Source organism: Gopherus flavomarginatus, chromosome 3 (assembly GCF_025201925.1).
Source record: "Gopherus flavomarginatus isolate rGopFla2 chromosome 3, rGopFla2.mat.asm, whole genome shotgun sequence".
In the NCBI taxonomy this organism is placed as follows: domain Eukaryota; kingdom Metazoa; phylum Chordata; order Testudines; family Testudinidae; genus Gopherus; species Gopherus flavomarginatus.
Window position 1 is genome coordinate 235,854,061 of NC_066619.1, and position 19,901 is coordinate 235,873,961.

Genomic DNA, 19,901 nt, shown 5'->3' on the forward strand with positions numbered 1-19,901 from the left:
CACATGAGTAAGAGCTGCAGTATAGGGCTAAAAATATTGCTGTGCCATGCAGTGTTTATTGTTAGATATATTTTGACATTTTATTTCTCTGTCTTGGAGGCAAACACAGTTCCTTCTGCTCTTCCTTGAGACTCTTGCATTGCTGATCAGTGCAAGGAAACTTTGTCAGAACCTGTAAAAGACTAATTTTATGGTCACCAGCAGGTAACCACCGTCAAATACTGTTGCATAATGTCAACTGTACTCCATTAAAAAAGATAAGTACATGAATAGCATAGTGACCAACATTGCTAGGGCTACATACTCGCACAAAGAAGTTTTGTCTGAGACATAGTAGGAGCCAGGTATGTGCACAAACTTTCTATCTAAAGATCATGCAGATTCTGTGATTGAAGTATGTACTCTGTATCTATGGACTCTTTGGTTAAATCAGTTAATCAATACTACTTTTAAGTCCATGAATCTGAGTTTCATAACTTATAATATACTTCATTTGAGTTATTTTATAATAGTATGCAAGTTCTGTTCTTGTGGATTTATTCATGTAATGTTATAAACTTCCAGTTACTAGTAAATGTGAAAAACACACATCCTAAATATTAAAATAATTGTGGCTCTTAAGACATTTTCCAGAGTGTATTAAATCGCTTGACTACAGCTGAAAGTTTACTTTAAACTACAAGCATCTCCAGATACAATTTTTGAACAGTTCTGGGAATTAAACTTCCTTTATAAATCACTTAATCAAATGTGCTACCTTGTAAGTAGCAGCTTAGGTTATTGAAAACATGTTCAGCAGTTGAGGCTGAAAAGTGTGCGTGTGTGTGTGTGTGTGTGTGTGTGTGTGTGTGTGTATGTATATGTGTATGTAAAGGGATATGTGAAGCTAAGTTCTTTACCTTAAATGAAAAATGTCTCTGTCCTCTAGTGTTTTAGATCTAACATAGTGTTTGGTGCATCCCTAAATTCATTACAATCACCATGCTGTTGTAAGAAATTAATGAAATCTTCAATGAGCACCTACAAGAACTGGCATAGGTAACAGTAATAAATGTCTGTCGTGTAGGATAATAATAAAGTTGAATTATGTTTTTGTAGTCTTATTTAAACAATTTTTACTTATAATAGGAAAAAAGTTTGTAGTCTCCATATCCCAAAGACAAGAAATGGGATAGTCCTTCAAAGTCACACACTTAAGATTTTCTGAATTTGAAAGGAAGCTAAAAAAATCCCATAATGTAGTGTATGAGGCTTCCTTATAGTACAGTTTATGGTTCCAAACGTGTACAAAATATGTCATAGTAGAAACTTCCATTTCCTTCTGTTTTTGTTCTCACCCATTTGAAGTATAACTTGAAGGTATAGAATGCAGAGCAACAGCTTCTTTTTTAATTTTCCCTCCTTTTCCCCTTCTTCCAAACCTTATTTCCTCCAAAATACACATCGCTGGAGTTGTATATTGTGGTTGTGTGTATCATTTTAAAGGGGATATTGTACTTACTGAAAATTTGTATTTAAAATAACTGAATTTTTTTCTTTTCAATCAGACTGTGAAAATGAAATTCATTAAAAAAAAAAATCATACTTTGCATGTTGCTTCGTTCCTAGTAATAGGAACTAAAAATGCTGTGAACAAAAAAGCAAATATTAATGAACAATTAAGAACATAAAGGCCATACTGGGTCAGAGCAAAGATCCATCTAGCCCAGTATTCTGTCTTCTGACAGTGGCTAATGCCAGGTGCCCCAGAGGGAATGAACAGAGCGGGTGATCATCAAGTGATCCATCCCCTGTCACCCATTCCCAGCTTCATGTAGTTAGTTACTACATGAGTGGGAAACTGATACATTAGTTGGGCTTTCCTGGCTTTACTTCTGTTTAAATGGTGTATTTGAAATAGAAACGTTTTATAGTCCAGTTGCAGAGAATCTGTCTCTTTCTTTCTCAGTTGTCCTGTGGTCATCGATGTAAAGAGATTTGCCATTCGGGTGATTGTCCTCAAAATTGCAACCAGAAGGTTAAACTCAGATGTCCATGCAAGAGAATGAAAAAGGTAAATTCCGTGCTGTAATTTTGAGAGAACTGTAGCTGTAAATTTCCTTTTTTGTTTTTGTCTCTGCATCCACAGGGCAGGATCATCACTGGAGTAAATAGTTGGTATACAGTACTTTAATGGAGTTAAAACACTTATGTCAGCTGAGGATCTTGCCCTTAGTATCAGAGGATTCGTTGAAGATGTAAAATTGTTCTGTAACCTACAAATATTGTAATATTGCATTAAATTGTTTCAAATACACTTAGATTTTTATAACTCCACTGGGAGACTAGTGTATGATAAGTCTCACTCAAAACTATTTCAGGTGAAAGAAACAAAATACATTTTTCTGACCAGAGATCAGGGAAGTGTGTAATTACATAAAAAATCCATTGATACAGCTAAGTTTCTGTGTAAAGCTGAATGCAAATAGGGTGGCATCATTAATAGACTGATCCATTCATGTGGCCCTTCCCTAGCCAACAGACATTAAAGGGCATCTGCTGACAATGGCATGCCCTCCATCCAGACCAACCCAGAGCTGCCTCACCACTGAGGCCCAGCAGTGAACTTCCAGCAGGAGTCAGCCACCTACCTATGGGTCATATACACAGTGTTGTGCCCAAACATCCCATCACCAACTCCTGTGAAGGAAAGAATAAATAGGAAGAGTTTATTACATACAGTGCACTGAATATCCTCCCTGATGGGTCTCCATACCCCTTTCTGCATCTGGATGCCACCACTGACACCCACCCCATTTGGCTCCTATTCCTGAATAAATGGGATCCCAGTTCAGTAGGAGAACCTCAAAAATACAGCTTCTTTGACATCACCATGAACTGAAACTTTCTTTTCTGAGGTAATTTCTTTTCCAGCGAGGGAAGAACATCCTGGCACCAGCAGCCTCCATGCACAAGTTTATACTGCTTTGGTTGGCCAAATCCCAGCCTCCCAAAACTCCTAGTTTAATGCCTTACCTTGTCTGCCCTTAATTGGTTTCTTTGACACTCTGAGATTCAGGTTGTCAGATCTCTCTCTTAACCCATTACAGACCCCTAAACATCAAAGGCCCCATCTGAATCTGCCCTTCTGTCACTTTATTAGCCCTGGTAGATTTCACCCCTCCAATAGCCTAGCTAGAACCTGCTACAGTTTCTGGTAGTCTGATACCCTGATGCAAAGTGTGCTGCTCAATAAACAACCCAATAAGTCTCTGCCAGCCCAGGGTGTAGCCATGACACCCAAGATTGTAGTGTCAAATTGTGAGAGGGCTCGCTCTGCTCTCAAATGGAGTGGAGTAAATTCTTTCGCACCCCAGTCTATACCTGAATGTTCAAGGTACTAGTTGCATTACACTTAAGGATGTGATTCTTTAAAATGGCCAAGGATTTTCTGTTCCTTGCTGGCCCAGACAAAGGTCCCCACCCACCTCTGAGGCTGTGAGGGGTGGAGGGCACAATGAAAATGGTGAAATATAAACACAACTACTTAAAAAACCCATGTTGCATGGTATTAATTGTATTGATACCTTGATCTTCACTGAATTAAAAAAATAAAATTATAGACTTGAAAATGTTCTGTCTATAATTAGCTTTTTTCCCCATTTAATAAAAAACACATTATTTAGGGCATGTTTTATCAAATAGAAATCTGTAGTCTTTTATGTTGAAAATTAATAAACTGTATACTTTATGTAGAGAAGTGATTTTTAAATTTGAAGGTTTTTTTCATACCTACAGGAATTACAATGCAGCAAGGTACAAGAAGGCCAGGTTTCACTAGAATGTGACACGTTGTGTAAGGAAATGAAACAGAAAGCATCTGAGGTAATGTCTCTCTTGTGGTTATAATATAGTCTCACTGCTTCAGAAACAAGAAATGAATACAGATTTATTTTCCAAAACAATACCAGCAAGAAATATGTAATCAAATCAAATGTACATGTTTAACAGCTGCTGCTTCAGACTGTTGGTTCTGGTTAAATGTGGAAAAATAGTTCTTTATATTTGTAGACAGAGTGCTAATACTTAACATAACCCAAAATTTCACTAACTTATACTTATGTTAGAATAATACTCCGATAATTTTTTCTCATGTGTCTCAGCCTGGCTCATGGGCTAAATGGTGCCCTACTATGGCAAAGCCTTTGAGGGGAGTGAAAAATGTTTCAGTCTGTACACAGTTGACCTCGTGGAGGACCCGTTTTTTACTATTGTTAGGGGAAGATTTTGTATTTTTGTGAAATGGGAACTGGACATGCCCTTGAAATCCTCAGACTATATAGTTCTGCTTCTGGGGCACCTCTACATTGTCCCCCAGGAACATTGCTTGCTCAAGACATGTTACTACTGTTTTCCAGTCATGTCAGAGAATGAATTTAACTCAAACTATGAATGGCCAAAGCAGTGCAAGGTAGCCATATGGTGGATTTCTGTATACCCTGTTGCAGTTAGTTAGAATAGCTCTGTTTGGGAAATCATAGAACTTTCTCAATAGCTGATAGAAAATACATTGGGCTAAACTGGGATCTCATTTACTGACCTTAATCTGGAATAACTCTCAGAATAATTCCATTGACTTCAATTTATATGAGTGTAAATGACAGATGAATTTGGCCCATCCTCTGTATAATGAAGGATATTGAACAAGTCTTGTTAGCTAAAAGTGCTTTTCAATTAAAATGTGTCTATATAAATTGCCAATGTGACTGCAGCTTTTAAGGAGACTGACATCCTTTGTCCTCACATGTAGTTGTAATACCAGCATTCTCATGCTATCAATATGCCTCCATCTTGCTCTAGAAAATCAGTCACTAGGAATAGGAGAATTTTGTTGCTACAGTTCTTGGTGCCTTTGCTAAGACCGCAATTGTGATTGTAATTTTAGTGATGTCGGCACATGTTTACTAGAGACTGAACTGAAACCACTAACTCGCTAGCAGGTGAACAGCTATCAGATGGCAGCAAGCTATCTGGTCACTTATGTTCATGGCCTAGCTGAAAAATACTTCAGTTATCTTACGAATCATTTCAACAGTTTTGGACTAGACTTTTTCTGTTCAAGAACTGAGATTTTCAGACTCAAAATTAATCACTAGTGAGTGACCGCATAAATTGGCTGTACACCCTCTGCTGTTTTTTGCAATTTTGTTGTAATCCGCAAGGAAGAATTGTCTAGTGCACAGGACATAAGACTAGTAGCCAAGCACTCCCAGGTTTCACCACATATGGTGCCACAGACATGTTGGGCATGGGGTAACTGAGTTACCTGCCTCAGAATTGAGAGGTGTTCTGTGCTTTGAAGTTGAAAAGTGTTATACAAGTGCTTATTATTAGGCAACATTCTGGAACATGTGAAGGCTTGATAATGACAAACTAGAATTAACTCCTATTATGTACTCTCCACATAATTACAGTTCAGAGCAGCATATCAAGACTGACCAGCATTTTGATTAAGACTGCAGACATTTACAAAAGAAATCATCTTGCACTGGTACAAGGTGACCATCAGGTTCCAGAAATCATTGATGTTTTAACTGTACAAGCCAGTATAATAGTGCCTAATGAATGTGCACTGCTGAGTCAGTTTGAGATTTCTTTTAATGCACATTCTTGTTTTTATAATTTTTTTTCTACCAACTCTACCTCATTTTCTCTGTGAAACATACACTGATCATTTTGATTAATCCTCTCCCTCTGGTTCAAAATCAACCACAGTAGTCTATTGTGAAACAGTCTTCCTGCTGCTCTTTTTCAGACTGTTAGCTGTGTTATATTATGGATGGCTGACTCATCTTTCAGAGTTGATGCCTTACCAGTAGGTGGCAATAAAATATCAGATGCTTGGTGTTTGTACACTTATGCCGCATTTTTTGGGTACATGTGGTTGAAATTTTTTTCCAATCTAGTCTTTCTTTTTTTAAAATAATTTTACTTTGCATTTTGTTTATTGCAGTTCTTAATTCTGTAAACCACAGCTTTTTAAGCGTCATTCCTCAACAGTTTAAAAGGCTATATGAAAATCTACAAAGGTTATTGGGATGCTTATTAAATTGCCATCCATGGTGAACATTTCTCTTTCATTTGATCATTTAGAAGATGACAAACATCCTAACCACAATGCATCTTATTAGCTTACCCTTCCCATGGGAGTGGGGGGAACTGGGCAGGACCCCGTACCTCCTGCAGGTACCTACATGCTGGAATGCTTCTCTTTCCTCTTTAGCTTGAGACCAAATGGCCAGAGGCCCCATAAAACTTATCTCACCCCCATTTTTATAACTTTTAGCCCCCCTACATCAGGTGAGCTCGCTGCCATCATCCCCCAGTGACCAGAGAGCCATGCCAATTGACTTTGTAGTCATGACAATCTCTCCCTTGATCTCTTTGTAATTTGGGAAGCTGATCATCATATTTTCACAACTCTATTGTTCTTTTGCCACCAGCCTTTGGAATTTTCAGTCCAGCATGAAGGCAAACCAGTAACAGAGAAGGCAAAAGGCTGCACATTGAAAATGGAATTTGCAGTCTGACACAGATACGTACAAAGCCCCCAGTATCAAACACAATTAATGAATTGTATAGACAGATTCCCAAATTGTCACAACATACTGCTAATATTTATAATCCAAGGCACCCACCATGTGCTAGATACTTCCCAAATATATATGACAATGCAATTTCTGCCCTGAGTATTTTACAATCTGAGTAGTAGATTAGAAGCTCTCCTAGAAGAAAGTTTACACTTTTTTGGTATTTTTCTAATGTCTTATTCTGTAAAAAGCCAAAAGGATCCTGTGAGAAATAAGAAAACAGAATTTATACTATTGTCAGTATCTTATAATGTCAATTACCCATTATTTTGTATGTGTTTGAACAGATAAAAGAGGCAGAAGCCAAAGCTGCTATTGAAGAAGAAAAGCGAAGGCAACAGGTACCAACCCTTCCTCCTCTGACCCCAGCACCTCTCCCCAAGTCTTAGGGCATGGCTACACTAGAGAGTTTACAGCTGCCCCACTCTAAGCTCTCCAGTGTTGCCGCTCTAAGCCGACGGGGGGGGGGTGCGGAGGGCTCTCCCATCGGCTAACTGCTCCAGCCCCTGTGAGTGGCAGGAGCAATGCTGGTGGAAAAAGCTCTCCCACCAACATAGTGCTGTCCCCACTGGCACTTATATCAGTGTAACTTACATCGCTCCAGGGGTGGGGGGTGTGATTTAGTCACACCCCTGGGTGACATAAATTATACCAACATAATCTGTAGAGTAGGCATAGCCTTAGTTCTCTTGGTAAATCTGTTAATTTATGCATAGCTAAAGGTTTGTAGTACATTGTCTCCAGATGCTAAGGGCCAAGATTTTTCACACCAGCTAAGAATTCTGGCCCAAAGAACTCAGGCCTATGTTATGAGTGACTTATAATAGTAAGAGTCAAAGTGTTCTCTCACATCACCAGAAATCTAAGTATGTGCAAAATCATGTATAAATGATTAACTCGTGATTTGTGTTCCATGAGTTAAAATATCTTAAATATTGTATTAAATTAGTATTTTTGCATGTAATTGCTCTTTTTACATTTTTCCAAACCTTTATAAAATATGAAAAATAAACTTTGGGAAAACGTAGTTTTGGTTGCAGAAACAGGCCTGTAAGCATTTAAATAGAGGCTGCAATTTTCTTAGGGACCTTGTAGTACAATAAAACATTGCCTGTTTGTGCTTTCTCTTTCTGACAAGGTAAAAGTATATTTTATTAAAATAAATGCCTATGCTTGATGTAGCAACCCCTTTTAACACTTTACTCTTATAAAATATTCTTGCAACTTATTCTTTGAGAACCTTTCACACCTCCATTATTTTGCAGCAGGCCTGATAGCACTCAGGCTGTAGAAGTGCCTTTTCTTTCTTCCACGAAACCTTGCTCATGCTTTTGGAGCTAGAAATTATTTAAAATTGCAATTTCTCATCTCTTGTTCGCATACCCCAGGAAAATTTTGGTAGCCTTCCAAGATAACTGAACAAAAAAATTCTAAGGTTGGGCTGATGCCAAAATAGTGGCAGTAGCAGATTGTACTGTAGCAGCAGTGAGACAGGGCGGGAGAGAGCTGGTCTGTGTACAACACGTGGCCTCAGTGCCCAAACCCCTTTGAGGACATCACATAGGAGAGGATGCCCCATCTTCCCAGTGGAGTGGGGGAGAGCCTGGTCAGGTTCCCTGCCCTCACCATAGGACCACCCTTAGACCCAGCACCTGAATCCAGCAACCCATCTTCCTTCCTGCTCCAAACACAGAGGCACCACATGGAGCCAGAGTTTCTCAGTGCTCTCTTCCCAAACGTTGAGGCAAAGCCAGGCTGGGCTGCCCAACCCTGTAGTTCCAGCTATCCACTCCTCATTCTGCGTTAACAGACTTCTGCAGCTGTTAGTTAATGTATTTAGTTCTGTAGCGCAAGTAGTGGTGGTCTTTTGCTGCAGGGTTGGAGGTTCAGGGTTCAAACCCTGCTGATCAGAAGTAATTAAATTTTATGTATGCAAAAAAGATTTAAAAAACATTTTAGAAAGGTTGAAAAGTCAAGCCCTAAAAAGTTAGGTTGCATGAGCAACTATACAACCTTTTTGTCCTGTGTGTGTGTGTGTGTGTGTGTGTGTGTGTGTGTGTGTGTGTGCGCGCGCATTATGGTTCCATTTTTAATTACATGATCACGTACTATTTTTTTCTACAGGACCTATGTCTCATTTAGTACGCCGGATGAATAGAACTCACTTAATCAGCTGCTATTCAATATTTTGTTTTAATCTCATTGCTCATTTGGCTGTAGGCTTTATTTACTGTGTGTTAGTCAAACCCAGTTCTGACAATAAAATTATTAATTTCCTTATGGGCTTTTCTGTGGTGCCTATCACTATCAAATCACAGTGCTTCATAAATATTAATTGGCTAAGCAAAGTGAGGTCTAAGGGCTTGGTTATACAGGGAGTTATTCCAGAATAGCTATTCCTGATTAACTCCATGCCTGGACACCATCATTCTGATTAAGCTAATTTGAAACATAAGAATGGCCATACTGGGTCAGACCAATGGTCCATTTAGCCCACTATCCTGTCTTCCGACAGTGGCCAATGCCAGATGCTTCAGAGGGAATGAACAGAACAGGCAGTCATTGAGTGATCAATCCTCTATCATCCACTCCCAGCTTCTGGCAACACAGACTAGAGACACCATCCCTGCCCATTCTGCCTAATAACTGTTGATGACCTATCGTCTATGAACTTACCTAGTTCTGGTTTTGAATACCGTTATAATTTTGGCCTTTACCATATCCCCTGGAAATGAGTTCCTCACATTGATTGTGTGTTGTGTGAAGTACTTCCTTTTGTTTTGTTTTTAAACCTGTTGCCTGTTAATTTCATTGGGTGACCCCTGGTACTTGCTTTGTATGAAGGAGTAAATAACACTTCCTAATTCACTAACTCAACACCAGTCATGATTTATATAGACTTAGTCATCTCTTTTCCAAGTTCCAGTCTTTTTAATCTCTCCTTATGTGGAAGCTGGTTCTTACCCTTTATCTTTTTTTTTCTCTCTTCTCTGTACCTTTTCCAATGCTAATATATAAACAAGTCACTCTGCGTCTGGAATTAGAGCATCCCCCCACCCCAAGAATTAATCAGGAATAGCAAATCTGCTTTAAATTCACACACTACCTTTTCCTGAATTAATTTTCATCTGTAGACAAGTCTTCACACTCAACTCAGATAGAGAAATGCCCCAGTAACATAACTTCTGAACATAACATCTGCTAAATCGCAAAATTTATGGGAATATTTTAGGCGTCAATGGGCAGGATCCTACTGGATTTTTGTGTATGTGTGAGGAAAAACTGGAAGGGGAAAATAGGGGACAAATGGCACCTTTTGGCATCTGGTTAGCAGGCCCAGCAGCTTCATCCAAGTCTGCAGTTGTCTGCAGAGCAGCAGTTCCCAAACTGGAGTGCAACCCCAGATAGGGTCAGACGATTAGCAGATGAGGTCTCAGCAAACCCTAATGTATGGAGGATGTCATTTTGCTCTGCACAACATGACCTTGCATATATGGTTAATGTGAGATCACAGTGGATGAAGCATGACCTTGCATGCACCATACGTACAAGGTCACATTGTGTGGAGGAAAAAGGTGCCCTCCAGGCAATAGGGTTCGGCGTTACCTCAGTGTACAGTGCATGCGAGGCCACAATGGACTGAGGATGCCATTTTGCTCTTCAGAATAGTGTCCTTCATGCTGTCTGGGGTCCTGGCAGGAAATACTCATTAAAATGGGGTCATGGCAGCAAAAAGTTTGTGAACCCTTGCTATAGAACTCATTAACGTGCGTAACAGTACCCCACCAAGCGTAACAGTACCCCATCTCAGCTCTGCCCATCCTCCCAATACACTTGACAGCGTGAATGATTTATCTCCCAGAAATAAAATAAATAAGAATGGTACAGGGGCAGGAGGGAAAGGGCAAGTGTGCATAACCCCTGGCATGGTGGAAGGATGGGAATCGCATGAAACCCCTGATAAGTGGTGCAGAGCTGGGGAGCATGCAAACACCCTGTAATGGAGGAGATGAGGGCATGGGAAGAATAAGGGCACACCTGCCCCCTGGCATGGGAGGGAAATGGAGGACAGTGTAGGAGAAGAAGGACATGGAGGATGCACAGAGCCTCCACATATGCTGGAGAGGGAAAGGGGGCTGCACAGGTCCTGCAATGTGGAGGTGGAGGTTTCAGGGTATCCCTGAAATAGAGGATGATGGGAGGGTTGTGCACAGAGGCCTTGTGGGGAGGGGGAGATAGGGCAATGAGCTCAGCCTAGAGAAGCTACAAAGTGTACAGCCCTTTGGTTTATTTAACTTTACAACACCTTGCTAGGTGAGGGGGTGGCGCTGTACCCATACATATTGGGAAATCAAGGCACAGAGAGTAATGTCAAAAGTTTCCACTAAGTTTGGGTGCCCCATTTTAGACATGTACAACCCAATTATTCAGAGGACTTCGCATTATATAGCACTTGTTCAAACCACAGCTCCTGATGGCTCAAGTTGCAACTGAGTGCTCAGCATTTCTGTAAATCAGACCACAGGGAATCAAATTGGACACCTAGAAAATGAGGAACGGAGTTTGTGGCCACCTGTGAAAAACTAAAGTTTTGGTTTAAGGGGCTTGACTAGCCTCACATAGGGATTCTGTGGCAGAGACAGGGATAGAATCCTGTTTTCAAGGACAGCATTCAATTGCTCTTAACCGTGAAACCCTCCTTTCTGTTCCTGAAACCCCACTTCATTCAATACACATCCTTCAACCTCTGCAAAAAATGAGAGGAGCCCAAAAGACAACAGCCTCCTTTGCTACACAACCCTGATTTTTACCTAGAGCAGCTCCATCCTGTGCACTGAATGAGGCTGGGGTCCTGTGGGGGAAAAAGAGTATGTGATCATGCAACTAAATATTCTCATGATTCATGTGCACAAGGGGTCCACATTCAGAGTTCCACTGGCAACCTAATTCTGGCATTTCCTAACTTTTGAGTGCTTGACTTTGCCATCTTAATGTTCTTTAAACATAAACTTTGTGTGTAATTTTGTAAGTTTTTAAAAAACTTATCTGAAAAAAACAACATTCCAACATATGGCATCATGTTGACTTCCATGCAGGACATTTGCAGGATTGGTAGATCCACCATGCACATCTGTCACTTAAGCTAAGGGAGTAACTCTTAGCAGTAGTAGATTGTCATCCTCTGTGGACCAGCTGCAGAGGGGGATGACACACTCAGCCAGTAGGTTTCTCAGATATTTGCAGACTGCAAAAGAATGTTCTGTTCCAGGCTCTAGATGGGAGTGTCCTTGGTGGGCACCAACTCTTCTCTCCAGTCATCCCAAGTGTCACCCCTTCTTGCCCACATTCTCACCTAGCCTGTCTCTTCCCCACCTCTAACTCTTTGTCCCAGCCCTATTGTCATTTCCTTCACGTTCCCAGTCTCCATTCCTCAGGCATCTCCTCGCCTAACCAACGCTAGTCTCCCCCTCTGGCCTTGCTGTCTGAATCCCAGTTTCGCTTCCCCTTCCTGCTCCTTGTCTGATGTCTGTCCTCCCACTGGCTCATAAACCTAGTCTCCCTCCCCAGGCTCCTCATCCAATCCCCTCACCCCCTTTATGGCTTCTTGTCCCTGTCTTCGTGCTCTCCTTGTCCCAGTCTCTTTGCCTATCCAGGTCATTGGCAGGGCTCTCCCATTCTCCCTCCCTTTCCCCTCCTTCCACACACACTGGATCTGAATCATGGTCTCCTTTCTCTTTCTGAGCTCCCGTTCTAATCTCACTATCTCCCCACCCCATTGCCCATTTTCCTCACTGGCTCTTAGTCCTCATTTCCTTGCCCAACCAGTTCCAATTTCAGATTCCTTGTTCCAGTACACTCCTTTCCTTCCCCCAGTCTGGCTTTTGTCCCCTTTGCATTCAAATCAGCTGGTTCTCCTCTGTGCTGCCGGGTGCCTGGAATGGGGTCACTGAGAACAGAGGAAAGACTGGCCTTCTGCTGACAGTTCAGGTGCCCAGTTCCACCATGGCCTGGGGCAGCCATTACAGGGAAAGTCTGGCTTCACCTTTTTTTGCCTGGTCCTAAGCATGCTGAACTGCTTTGTGGGGATGCTGCACGCGCAGTCTGGTCAGCACTAGGAGCTGCAAGAGGCTTGAGTATGCTCAGCGAGGATGGAGTCTGCAGTGATTTTTAACTATTAAAATCTGGAAAGTATCTACTGAGTATGTGTGAACTGTGATTATTTTTTTCCAAAGGATCTTTTTTTCAAATTTATAATTTGGAGAAATTTGAGCGTTCTTTTACAGAGATGGCAAAAGGCACAACGGTCACCCCCTGTAAAATGTCAAGGCTGCTCCAGAGCTGTTCAAAGAAGAGCTCTCAAGAATTCTTTAATCTGGACAAAATGTATTTTTCCTTTCCCTGATTTGACTGAACAGTTTTGGCTTAAATTCCCCTCTCCCTCTCCAAAAAAAAAAAAATCCAATGAGGCAGACATCTGGCGTGTAACAGTTTAGCTATGTTATAAGCAACTGACAACAAGTTCTTAAAAGGGGAAGTTTGGGGCAATCTGAATAGTAGGTGTGCTACCAACCCCTGTCCCCACTCCACCTCCACACACATCGTATATAGATCTATTTTGTAAGCCACTAACTTGTCATCATCCATTTATATTTTAAATGTCAATTTATTATTTCCAAGTTTTTAATGCTGAAAACATGTCAACTATTTGTTTTCTGTCCTACGCAGGCTGAACTAGAGGCTTTTGAGAACAGGTTAAAAGGACGACGAAAAAACAAGAGAAGAAAGGATGAAGTAGAAGTTGAACAATCAGTGTGGCAAAAATATAAGAATTTTATTGTACTGCCAGTGTGTGGAGTTGCTGTTGTGATGCTTGCATGGCTCATGGCTTACAACGACTGAAATAATTTGATCTATTGTAACCCAGTTGGGCTTTGGGTACCTCTTATTGCTAGAATGTTAGTCTATATAATAGAACTTCATGTTCATAATTCAGTTGTATATGTAATGGATGTCATGAAGGAGAAAAAAGCATGTGAAGCTTTTAAATCTTAGCCAACAGCACAAGAAGATGAACTCAAAGTAGAATCATTTAAAGTTGTACAGTGCATGTGGTCATGCAGTCAATCCTGCCCAGTTTCACCGGCTCTGTTTTAATATATTGTAGTATTTCTCATTAAATCCACTTTGCAATGTCAAGCATAGGTTTTTTTTAAATGTAGTTGTACTGCATACCGGGACACTTGTAAAATGAGGTTAAATTGAGCCATATTTGCAATAAATCAACATATTATTTTTGCCAGTTTAATAAGCAGAGGCCACTCTATGTATGGCAGGCTAGGCAGCTGCCTAGTATGGCAGATTTCTGGGCAGCTGCCTAGAAAGGAAGATTTAGTCCAGCTGCTTCTCTGTGATGGTGGGGGACAGTCAGGCCAAATTTGAGTGAGGTTGTGATCCCATGATGACAGAGGGGATGGCCAGCCCAAATTTGGCAAAGTGACCCTAGGTTGTGGTACCACTTTCTCAGATTTGGCCTGGTCACGTTTCAGTGATGTGAGGGCAGTGCACTGAAGTGTTGCCTAGGGCAGCAGATTGCCTTGAGCTGCCACTGTTAATAAAGATTAGTATTTTTATTCTTTGATTTAGATAAATTATAATTCATACAAAACAAAATAGGAAGATCCATCCTTTGGCAAATTTAATCATCATTTTATTGATTTAGAACTTCAAATGGTTTAGAAGACTTGGACTTTCCACAGTGGAAATGACAGCTTTCCTCACAAAAGATTTATTTACTTTGCTGGCACTATAACAAACAGTATGGTGGGTCCAACATTGTTACTTTTTAAATTCTTAATTTTTCTGTCTCAAAAAAACCCAAAAAAACCGGAAAACACCCTAATGGAATCTCAGACTTGTGCTGATCACGTGGGAAGTCGTTTGACAGTGAAGTGAGCTCTCAAAGCTGTGCTGTCTTGTGACGTCTGTTTCTTGAACAAATTTCCTTTACAGTATAAGGAAAAGCCCACTTTGTTTTTCTGCTTTCATATATTCCTATAGTGATAAGTAGAGACTTACTCCAAATCCATGCCATAAAGGTGGACTTTGCTCCTCCAGGCCAGAGAGCAAACAGTATTTTTTTGTGAACACTTATGCCAAGTAATCCTCCTGTTGATGTAGAGAGGAGAAAAGAGGAGGAGATTTTCCTTAAACGGATGTATGAAAATAGTTCCGTTGTCAAATAGTATGTTGCGGACCTGGTTGCAGCAGAAATGTTCACATCAATGTGAGCAGGGCTTTGTTGAAGCAATTCTCACCTTACTTGAAATGAACTCATTTTTTCTAGGACTGTGTTGGTTATTTCTTTATTAAAACAAATACCTTGTAAAGTGTCTGCCTGCTTAGCTCTACTTCTATTGCTAAAAGAGAAGGAATCCATCTCTCCAAAGAGAGAAACCGTGTGAAAATCATCTGCTCTTGCATCAGAAGCTTTGTGTAGATTGCTTTGAGTATTTTGTATCAACTTGATGTAAAATATTAGAGGGAAATACTGTCTACTTCATGTGAAATATTTGTATTAATCATTTTGATTGGCAGGAAAACACATTGCCATTTCTAAATTCTTTCTTTTCGTATGTAAAAGACTTATCCTCTTATTGAAGGGACTAATTCTCTCCTGATCTGTTGGTACGAGAGAAAGATAGAACTTAAAATAGACAATATCAAAAATAGTGGTGTATAATCTAAGTGCAGAAAAGCATTTTAGTCATTTGCACTCTTTAAAGTTGGTATGTCTACTGCAAGCAGTGCTTGTTGATCTAAATATTCATGAATCCTAGTATCAAGGAATGTGAGTGGGTTAAAACAATCTGCATCTTAAATGCAACAGATTACTAACTTTTCTTCTCTTCCACTTATGTGATTTTATACATTTGATTCCTTACATTTTAATGTTGGATGAGGAGGCTAGTCTGTTTATGGATGCAACAAAGTATTGGAAGTACACCATCAGCTAACACCTTTATGATCATTTACTCAATACTTGAATTGTTTATAACTTTCTTAGGGAAAATATTGAAGCTAGTTATTTGCAACCGTTTAAATAGTATGTTTCTACTACATTAAAACATAATGAACAAACATTCAAATATTAAGAATTTTAATTTGCAAATAAAATAATAATGGAAAAGTCTATAGCAGCACAAGTGACATAAGTACTAGAAGGGAAGTGCCTGATTGGCATACATACGTGTCAGTCTTAAAATATAGTATATTTAGCTATGTATTTAAGTACAAAGCATCTTCCAAATCTGAATATCTCCTGAAGGGTGCTAAGCAACCTCATCTCCCACTAGTATTAATAGGAGTTAAAGGTGCTCTGTTACCTTGCAGAGGTCATTCAGCATCTTGGAGGATTGGGCCCTTAGATTGTAAGCTCCTTGGCAGCAGGAAACCCGTCACTTATCTGTAAAGTACCATGCATACTATGGCACTGTATACCTTACAGTCATCTGTAAAAACCCAGCCAGACAATAAACATGGCATAAAATCCAGATCATTCATTTGTTCTCAAGTAGTAATATAATAGAGTGCACAGTACTTAAACAGTGAACTTTGAGATGGATCAAAATGGAAAAACACTGTCAATTTCCTACTCATCATATCCCCCTTTTTGATGGCTGCTTCCCTGATTTTCTCTTTGTCCCTCCTGAAGATTCATTTCAGTCCCTGAGCTATAAATAGGAGGAAGGGGATTAAATTTATTCTAGGAAAAAGTTTACTGAAGTCTATTAAACTGTGGAATTACTTTCCCAAATGAAGTGGTGGTAGCTCCATTGCTTGTCATTTAAAATTATATTCTCCAGGACTTTGTCCGATCTACTATAGACTAGAGAATGATGCTGAACTATTGCAAAGTTAGAGAATGTGACCTAATCTGGCTTTTCCATTTCAAACCTTTATAATATCCAATCACTGTTAGTAAAGTTAATTCAATGGTTTTGCTTAAACAATAACTAAAAGGGGGGAAGCCGGGGGGAGGGACTAGCAGTGTGAGACCTGAAAGAAGGGGAGTCCACTCAAGTAGATCATGTGGGAGGGAATTAATAATGGTCTTCAGCTCACTTTGACCAATACGTTGATATATCAGCACTGTTTTCCCTATCCGTGCACTTTATTCAAATATACATCCAACTTAAATACAGATAGTTTTATAGTAACTGGACCTGTATCTGCCCCTGTAGTCCATTCCAGGAGCACCCAGTCAGGTCTCAGGACTCCAGCCATTACCTGTCTTTGGGGAGGGACCTTTGTCCCACTTTCTTTTGACAAGGGGTTTTAAGGCTGCACAGCTCCCTGCCTTACACTGTGGTATATCTCCTGCAAGCCAGCATGCCTAATGGCCAGGGCCCATGCATTGCTCTCTCTAGGGGCTGGGAACAAAGTATTAGAAACAAGTTCTAGTTTCCATGCATCTCTAAGCAAGCATATTCATTAAAAAAGCATTACAGAGAAAACAGACAGTTCCCATACACGTACTAAAAGCTTACTAGAGTCACTCAGTGTTATGGGGCCCTAGTAGGCCAGAATCTTTCCAACCCTTCTGGAAGGATTAGAGGCTTCCCTTGGACAGAAGGTCCATTTGCTAGATTAGCAAGAAGGCCCTGATTCAGTTTAAACCCAGCCTTTTTATACCAAATGCTCTTTCTGTGTCTGTTGGTCTCTGAAAACCCACTATCTGCAAGCCTCCCTAGGGGCTGGTATTTCTCTGATGGTGTTTGCAACATGAGTGAGATATGTTAATCACTAACCCACTCTGCTTAGCACCTTTCAGAGCTGTGATAACCCTGCTCTTTGGAGTTGTACACAGTTCCTGGCCCACAGTGATACATAAACAACTCATAACCTTAATAAAATATGGTCCCCAAAGATACTGAGTGGGATTGCAATATTGTTGCACAGACAGCCCATCATTCCTCCTGCATTAAAGTCAAGGTTAAAATCTCACTATATAGACACACAAACTAAAACTCTTTGTACAAAATGTATGGGCTCAACTGAGTCTTTAAAATGCTACCCTACACTGGATAATGTACAAACATGGACTGTCCAAGTAGGGGCTCCAACAGGCATGCTTCAGCCATGATGCCTGGTGCGGTGCTGCTCATACACTATGCTTTTAGACAGCGTGTGCGAGTGTGCCTATCTGATTCCAGCTATGTATGGCTGCTGGGATGGGGGACAGGGATGAGGACAGAGAGCTAATTCCTACCACTTGTGGGATGGCTAATACTCAGCCAGTAGCTCTTGTGCCAGAGAGCCTAAGACAGGGGTTTTCAAATGTGGGGTCAGGACCCCTTAGGGGGTTGTGAGGTTATTGTATGGGGGGTCACTCCAAACCCTGCTTTGCCTCCAGCATTTATAATAGTGTTAGTGTTTTTAATTTATAAGGGGAGTTGCACTCAGAGGCTTGTTGTGTGAAAGGGGTCACCAGCACAATAGTTTGAGAACCACTGACCTAAGAACAATACTTCTTGTATGGCTGCTGTTCTGTGATGCATAGGTTGGGAGAAGATTGCATACCCAGGCAGAGAATCATAGAATATCAGGGTTGGATGGGACCTCAGGAGGTCATCTAGTACAACTCCCTGCTCAAAGCAGGACTAATCCCCAGGCAGATTTTTACCCCAGATCTCTAAATGGCCCCCTCAAGGATTGAGCTCGCAACACTGGGTTTAGCAGGCCAATGCTCAAACCACTGAGCTATCCCTCCCCACTTTTTTCCTCTTAACTATTGTTTACTCCAATCTTCCTCTTAAATTATTTTTCATGCACAGGCCATTTTAGACATTTCTCCCTCTAGCTGCATTGAAATGCAAGTATATACTGTAGTCTTTATATGTTGGCTCCAGCCAAATTAACCAGTTGCTTTCAATAAATATAAATCTAACAAAATGATTCTGCACTCTGTCAGGCAGTGGAAGCCAAGGCATATGGTTGAGAACAATAAAATCAATGAGAAATTGTCTACATTAGTAAATCAAATTTGCTAGGAGACAATAATATGTATTCCGTTGTTTCACTATCCTCAGTAATACTGTTTTAAAAAATTGTGCAGTGTAATATGAATGTATACAGCTCATTCCACTGGAAAACAAATTCTGCTTTCCACTGATATACTAATATCAGCAACTGTGTGGGGGTATCTAGTTAGTGTGAAGACAGACTAAATGGCAAGATATGTTCCTGATTTGGAAACCACTAATAAACAAAGCAATGGGGGGAGGAGTGTTAAAATAACAGAACACTTTGTTAATATATCAATTTCTGGAATGTAGTGGTCTCAGTAAAATAGCTGCTAGAAACAGAACTTAGTTTAGGTTTGCCCTGGCTCCCATACCTTACAATAAAAATGTGGATAGTTTTCACAGAGGCTTCAGCAACAGGAGTGGCAGCAAAGAATGTGGGTGGGGTGAGGCGTCAAGAGATCCTGAATTCTAATTCTGGCTCCACTACTGACTTGCTGTGGGCTTTGAGCAATACACTTCAGCTCTGGGCTTTGGTTTCCCTATCTGTAAAATGGGGTTAATGACACTATTTGCCCTCTTCATAACTTAGGTGTTTGAGAGGAATAGTTAAAATACTTTACAAAATATTAACAAGAAAATCACTATGTAAAGGATAATTCTGTGTCTGTCTAATGTTAAACATTCAGCAGTCACAAAGTCTTTTAAACTATTTGCTTCTCTGTTTCTTATTCCACAAGTCTGCTATTATTTGTGGAGTAGCAGCAATTTGTTCTTCTCTTAATTTTCTACGAAGGGGATTTTGTCCGAGTGAAAAATGCAAGATTGGACCATAGCATTTGGATTGGAAGCATTTATGTATAGTTTGGTGTGCATGGCATTTGGGAAACAAAATGGCCAGTCCCTGCCCTAGGAGCTTGCAGGTAAATTAGGCATGACATAAAGCACGGGATGATGACACAGGAGGACTGGGGAAGAGTATGGGTTGGCATAAGATCGTGAGATGTGCTTGTTTAAGTACCTTGGTGGTCTCTCTTTTATACTAAAATATGGGGTAGTGTCTGGAATGAGAGCCCAGGTGGAGATCAGTGATGGAAACAGGGTTCAAGTCTAGGGTTGGGTTATTTTTGTTGTTGGAGTAGATTCACGCTTTTTTCTTATGATTACGACAGTGACATTGCACTAGTGCTAAAAAGCATTCTTCAAGTACAATAGTAGAAGCTTATTTGTTTTAGCAAGTAGAGCTAAA

At 40.4% G+C, this 19,901-nt stretch overlaps 1 protein-coding gene across 4 annotated transcripts in view; it reads left to right on the forward strand.

Moving 5' to 3' along the window:
• Positions 1-16,180, forward strand: part of NFXL1 (nuclear transcription factor, X-box binding like 1) — a 96,115-nt gene extending 79,935 nt beyond the window's left edge. For all 4 annotated transcript variants that reach the window (XM_050947498.1, XM_050947497.1, XM_050947499.1 and 1 more), the window contains 4 exons: positions 1,949-2,053; positions 3,778-3,864; positions 6,917-6,970; positions 13,356-16,180. In XM_050947498.1, the coding sequence (XP_050803455.1) occupies positions 1,949-2,053; positions 3,778-3,864; positions 6,917-6,970; positions 13,356-13,529 (420 nt within the window). In that variant the 3' untranslated portion in view covers positions 13,530-16,180. The remainder of the gene's footprint in view (positions 1-1,948; positions 2,054-3,777; positions 3,865-6,916; positions 6,971-13,355) is intronic.
• Positions 16,181-19,901: the final 3,721 nt, after the last annotated feature.